Below are 6,904 nucleotides of genomic sequence, written 5' to 3' on the forward strand. Positions count from 1 at the left end.
TCTTCCGGGCAACCCCCCCCACCCCCCCCCCCCCCAAACTTTAATAACTCCTACCCTTTTTAGCGCCGACAAAGAGTGCCTTGTTGGACGTGGGAGGTCAACAGACCCATATAGACATGATGGGCTACAATAAGCTTGATCAATTGCTCAATATGATTTTTCAAGGATTCGAACGATTCCGGGATGTTCTGGGTAAGAGTTAATTGAGCCATGATAGGCTCGGCCATCGCCATAAGGCCCTAGGTAGCAGAGGATTTAGTTGAAGGTTTGTATGTCGACTTACCGTAAAGTTTTCAATATTTATCCCGAGTGCGGTTAGGTTTGTGGTTCTGAGTCATCGATGAGTTCTGGTAGGATCACGGTAAATGGAAACCATTGCAGGAAATAAAATCTCTGCAGGGAAGACCGTCGCCATACAACTACAAGACTCCTTTCTGCAAAACCTGCGACAGCAAGGGTAGAGGAAGATTACTTCATGGAAGACAACATGCTTCACGGGAGACTGCCTGCTTCATGAGACTGCTTCACACGAGATAGCTTTCCAGGAACAACAGGAGAAGACCTACTGGAAAGGGAGATTTACCTGCGGGATAGATTTCTAGGGGAAGCTTTCGATGGGATACTATCACAAGAGCGCCTGGAAAGGAGTAGTTTTCTCACAGGAGACAAATTTACCCCATGAGACAGCTTTATAAGGGATACTATTCATGGGAGCGGACCACTATTCACGAGAGCGGACAACTTTCCACGGGATACCATCTATGAGAGCGGCTAGGAGAAATCAGCTACAACAACAACAACAACAACAAAGCCTTAATCCCACTACGTGGGGTCGTCTACATGAATCCTTTTTCTCCATTGCATCCTATTTAGTGTCATATTTTCATTTAGTTCTAGTGTCAATTAAGATCATTTTTAATACAATAAGCCCAAGTTTTCCTAGGTCTACCTCTGCCTTTCTTAACACAAGTCGAATCTAAAACATCTACTCTCCTAATCAGATCATCAGATGGGCTAGGAGAAATCAGCTGAGAAAGAAAAAATTCTCCATAGGAGAACGCCTATAGGTGGAATTGGCAGTAGGGAGAACTGTTGGAAAGGCCTGCAGGTAGGGTTCAATTCTTGGCTCTATTACCATGTTAGATTTAAGAATAGAGCACAATGATTCTCATTGATACAAAGAGGGCTATTTAAACACAATTACAATGGACTCAAATAAGAAAAGAAAGAAAAACACAATCAAAGAAATATAAAGTCAGAATAAAGATAAAATGGAAACTATGCATAATAAGGGTAATTAATAAATAATAATGGTTATGGAAAGCATAAATCTAATAGATACGATGGATTGTAAAAAGTAAAGTTTAGGTGTTAGATTTGTAAATACATAAGAATTAGGTGGTATGTATGTACATGTTCCAATAAATATATTGCAAAGAAGCAACATTCAAAGAAGTGGAAGATGACGAGAAAAAATCATAAATATCAGTAAGGTGAAAAACCAGCCTTCATACTTCTTAGTTTTTCTAAGTTCATTCAATGCAGGAAAATGGACTTCTCGATATGCCTCTAGCTCTTCCTCTTCCTCTTTGCCGCCACCAAAATAGCAAAGTGAATATGCGGCCATGTCAATTTCAAATCTAAGATGTATAGCTAAGTATCTGGATGCCTTGGTATGATGGAGAGCACTGGCATTATGATTAGATTTGGCAGCAGATGGGCCAAGCAGATTATGTTCCAAGAAGCTCCAGTTTATCATATGACGACGCATTCTTTGAACCAGCAATGCACCAGTTTCTTGTATTTTATCAACAAATCTCAGAGCATGGAAGTTGCACCTGCACCGTAGGCGCTGGACAATCTTTATGTTAGAAAGGAGGGCGTAAATTTGGTCATATAAAAGTATTATCACGAAAAATAAAAATCAAAATCCTGTTATAAAGAACCAATAACAGGCCTTTTAAATGTGTACATCATAAATGTTAATTATAGCATTTATAAATCTGTAGGACTATATATTATATGAATTATATGAAGCTAGAGAAGTAAGGGAGCATTTGTCCTTTCCTAATGTACATTTTGTGTGACACAAAATTTCTCCCATGTTGTTTACTATATTCACATGCCCAAATTTACCCCTTGTCATTTTCTACGAACACCAAGTGATAATTTTTTTTTCTAGCAACATCTAGCATGGATTAGATTTATCTAGATTTTTTTTCAATTAAGTTTTGTTGAAATTTTTTGAAAGATATGTGATAAAATCTGATTGATGTGTGACACATTTAAATGACATGTAATTCTTACCTAATAGGAGAAGGCCAGCATCTCCATTTTACATTGAATTATCTATCTTCTATACCATAAAGATTAATTTCAAAAGATTTTAAAACTGACAATGGCACTATCCAAAGCTAACGCTTAGCATATAAACAGAGACAGAGACAGAGGGAAACATCTAAAGATAAGCTAAGTGATGATGAAGTGTTTCCAATCTCTCTTCTCCCTGAGCTACCTCCGACCATTACTGGCCATCGTTTCCCCACCTTCGTCCTACTCGTTCAGATAGCTCTAAAAAAACATAAAAAGAAGAAAGGACTTGAAGACGAAGAAGAACATGGAATAAGATGGCCTTTGCATGGGCAGCGCCATGAAAGAGGGAACAGATGGCAACACCTTGTGGAGCATGCGGAAGCCATAGAGACCAAGTGTGATTCTGCAGAAGTTGCAGTTAACAACCATATGTTAGTTACAGCTAGCCTAGCTCTACAGGTAATACCCATTCCACTACACCCACAAATGTCCTCAGTGTTGGGATCACTGCCTTGGCTCCAAAACAATATCAAACATCTATATATGCGCACTAGTGCCCTACAGACAGTAACTAGAGATGAAATCAGATTGATTCTATTGCCTTCACACTCTATGAAAACCTCCATTGCAAGCTATTCCCAATATTGAGTTCTCTACCTCTGTACTTCACTTGAATGCTTTTCAGTACAGGTTCTCATGGTATCGGAGCCGTAAGGTTTCCTTTCCAAAGCCTTGGCTCCAAAACATTATCAAGCATCTATACATACGCACTAGTCACTACAGAAAGTAACTAGTGATGTAATATAGATTGATTTTATTCCCTTCAATACATTCTTTGAAAACCTCCATTGCAAGTTATTTCTGAAACCACAACTAAAATCAACACTAACATCAAAACGATTCGTTGGGATGGAGGAGGTGAATACGCCTCATAATCTCTATGGCAATACCTCTCATCTTATGGAATTTTAAATCAATTCAACCGTCCCTACACAACCCAACAAGACGGGGCGTTTGAACACAAACACTGACATCACATCGAGACAACCCACACTGCTACAGACTCCAGAATACCAACTCAGTTCGGTAAAAAGTCATAGACAACCATTCCCCATATATGTATCTAGAACTAAGTCCCCCTTTTCTCTTATTAACTGCTGTACAGGGTCATCACCAGCTACCCCCATACAAGCCTATAAATGCTATATTCTACTTATAGATGATTTTACAGGCTATTGTTTGATACTTCCTATGTATGCTAAATCTGAAACCACAACTAAAATCAACACTAACATCAAAACGATTTGTTTAGATGGAGGAGGTGAATACGCCTCACAATCTCTATGGCAATACCTACGATCTTATGGAATTATAAACCAATTCAATTGCCCCTACACAACCCAACAGAATGGGGCGTTTGAACACAAACACATCACATCAAGACAACCCAAACGCTGCTACACGCTCCAGACTACCTACTCAATTATGGGCCGATACTCTTATCACCGCTTCCTATCTCATTAACAGGATGCGATCTAAAACCTTCGACAACAAATCACCCTATGAACTTCAATCTTCCCCACCTATACAAAGACCTTTGAATGTCTTTGTTTTCCTTGGTAAAGACCTCTCACCTCTTGCAAACTACTCCCGTCAGCTCCTCAATGCACCTTCATAGGCTAGTCAATCTCTCACAAGGGGTACAGGTGACCCGTAAAACAATCATTTCCAAACATATAATTTTCAATGAAATGTCTTTCCCACTATCTCAGCCCATTACAGATCCTCTACCTAGCAGCAACACAATTCCTTCCCTCCTAAAACCTAGTCCCATATAAACATCTCATCCCATACACAATATTAACCAGCACCACCACTCGTCTCACCATTAAACAACCAACTTATCACACATGTTCAAACCTCAGAATCAAACCAACCACCATCCTCTACACATTTTCAATCCCAGCCATCAGCAAACAAACATCCCACACTCACCAGGTCCCAGACCAACTCACTCAAACCAAATACCATATTTGAGCTCCACACCTCAAACACATCACAGGCAGATCCCGCCTGTTATTCTCAAGTTATGAAACACATTCACTGGAGGCAGGCAATGTCCAGTGAATTGCAGGCATTAAAAATACATGGAACTTGGATTCTAATATCTACTCCAAATCAGAATATCAATGGCTGCAAATGGGCATATAGAACCAAATTCAATTCCGATGGGTTAATCTCCAAAAGGCTAGCTGAATAGGAATTCAAACAAGAAAAATGCACTGATTACAAAGAAACGTTCAGCCCAATTGCTAGACTACCAACAATTTGAATTCTCCCTCTCGCTCTGCATCACTAATGGGCAGTACAACAATTAGATATCTCCAATGCATTTTGCATGGACCGTTCAAGAAACCATATATATGAACCGGCCACGAAAATTTCAAGATACCCAACTCCCAAATCATGTGTGCCTACTCAAAAAGTCTATTGATGGCATCGAACAAGCACCATGGCAATGGTACTTCACTCTCTCCAATCACCGAAAAAGCAAGGGTTTCAAATTAGTACCGCAGATCCATCACTTCTATTATAACATCACAAAGGTGTGCACACCTATCTTCTGGTTTATGTCGACGTCCTTCTAGTAAAAGGTAATGATACTTCCATTATATCTACAATTCTGAAATATCTCCAGTCTACCTTCCAACTCAAAAAGCTCGGGACTGTCAACACCTTGGGAGTTCACATTCAATATAACTCTCAGGGGTATCATTTTCACCCAAACAAGCCACATAAAGTCCGTTTTACAACAACTGCGAATGTCAAACTGCAAACCTACAAACAATCCTCTAATTTACAAGCTAAAAACTGACTCAACTTCCCAACAAGGCTATCTTAATCTCACACAATATCATCAATTAGCAAGCTCTCTATAATTCATCACACGTACGAGACCAAACATGGCCTTTGCAGTCAAATATATGTACCAACAAATGCACAAACCACTTCTTTACCACTTCCAGCTCATCAAACGCCTACTATATTATCTCAAGGGCACCACTATGGTCTTCAACTCACACACGGCGACCTTCAGCCCATAAGCTACTCCAATTCAGATTGGGCAGGACACTCAAGATTGTAGGTCAACAACTGGGAATGTCAAACTGCAATCCTACAAACACTCCTCTTTTTTACAAGCTAAAAACTGACTAAACTTCCAAACAAGGCTATCTTAATCTCATACAATATCGCCAATTAGCAAGTTCTCTATAATTCATCACAAGTACGAGACCAAATATGGTCTTTGCAGTCAACCACACGTAACAACAAATGCACAAACCACTTCTATACCTATTCCAGCCCATCAAACACCTGCTATATTATCTCAAGGGCACCAATATGTGACAATCAGGAAGGGCGGAAATTAGGCAGTTAAATTAGGAGTTTTCTATAATTAGGAGCTTCCTTATTTAAATTATTTCCAATATCTTTATTATGATTTATTTCCCTTTTAGTTGAATATTTAGATTAGAAATCAACAACTGGGAATGTCAAACTGCAATCCTACAAAAACTCCTCTTTTTTATAAGCTAAAAACTGACTAAACTTCCCAACAAGGCTATCTTAATCTCAACCAATATCGCCAATTAGCAAGTTCTCTATAATTCATCACAAGTACGAGACCAAATATGGTCTTTGCAGTCAACCACACGTAACAACAAATGCACAAACCACTTCTATACCTATTCCAGCCCATCAAACACCTGCTATATTATCTCAAGGGCACCAATATGTGACAATCAGGAAGGGCGGAAATTAGGCAGTTAAATTAGGAGTTTTCTATAATTAGGAGCTTCCTTATTTAAATTATTTCCAATATCTTTATTATGATTTATTTCCCTTTTAGTTGAATATTTAGATTAGAAATCAACAACTGGGAATGTCAAACTGCAATCCTACAAAAACTCCTCTTTTTTATAAGCTAAAAACTGACTAAACTTCCCAACAAGGCTATCTTAATCTCATACAATATCGCCAATTAGCAAGTTCTCTATAATTCATCACAAGTACGAGACCAAATATAGTCTTTGCAGTCAACTACATGTACCAACAAATGCACAAACCACTTCTATACCTATTCCAGCCAATCAAACACCTGTTATATTATCTCAAGGGCACCAATATGTGTCAATCAGGAATGACGGAAATTAGGCAGTTAAATTAGGAGTTTTCTATAATTAGGAGCTTCCTTATTTAAATTATTTCCAATATCTTTATTATGATTTATTTCCCTTTTAGTTGAATATTTAGATTAGAAATCAACAACTGGGAATGTCAAACTGCAATCCTACAAAAACTCCTCTTTTTTATAAGCTAAAAACTGACTAAACTTCCCAACAAGGCTATCTTAATCTCATACAATATCGCCAATTAGCAAGTTCTCTATAATTCATCACAAGTACGAGACCAAATATAGTCTTTGCAGTCAACTACATGTACCAACAAATGCACAAACCACTTCTATACCTATTCCAGCCAATCAAACACCTGTTATATTATCTCAAGGGCACCAATATGTGTCAATCAG

The 6,904-nt window shown here is 38.5% G+C and overlaps 1 protein-coding gene across 2 annotated transcripts in view; it reads right to left on the minus strand.

The window, feature by feature from the left end:
• The window catches only part of LOC110025761 (uncharacterized protein At1g04910-like), a 93,469-nt gene that overhangs the window by 27,886 nt on the left and 58,679 nt on the right, over positions 1-6,904 (minus strand). Inside the window, exon 8 of one of the 2 annotated variants that reach the window (XM_020726407.1) lies at positions 1,515-1,852. In XM_020726407.1, the coding sequence (XP_020582066.1) occupies positions 1,515-1,852 (338 nt within the window). Of the gene's footprint in view, positions 1-1,506; positions 1,853-6,904 lie in introns of both variants that reach the window. The other variant, XM_020726409.1, reaches the window with a different exon arrangement.

Source organism: Phalaenopsis equestris, unplaced genomic scaffold (assembly GCF_001263595.1).
Source record: "Phalaenopsis equestris unplaced genomic scaffold, ASM126359v1 Scaffold000329, whole genome shotgun sequence".
Classification (NCBI taxonomy): Eukaryota; Viridiplantae; Streptophyta; class Magnoliopsida; order Asparagales; family Orchidaceae; genus Phalaenopsis; species Phalaenopsis equestris.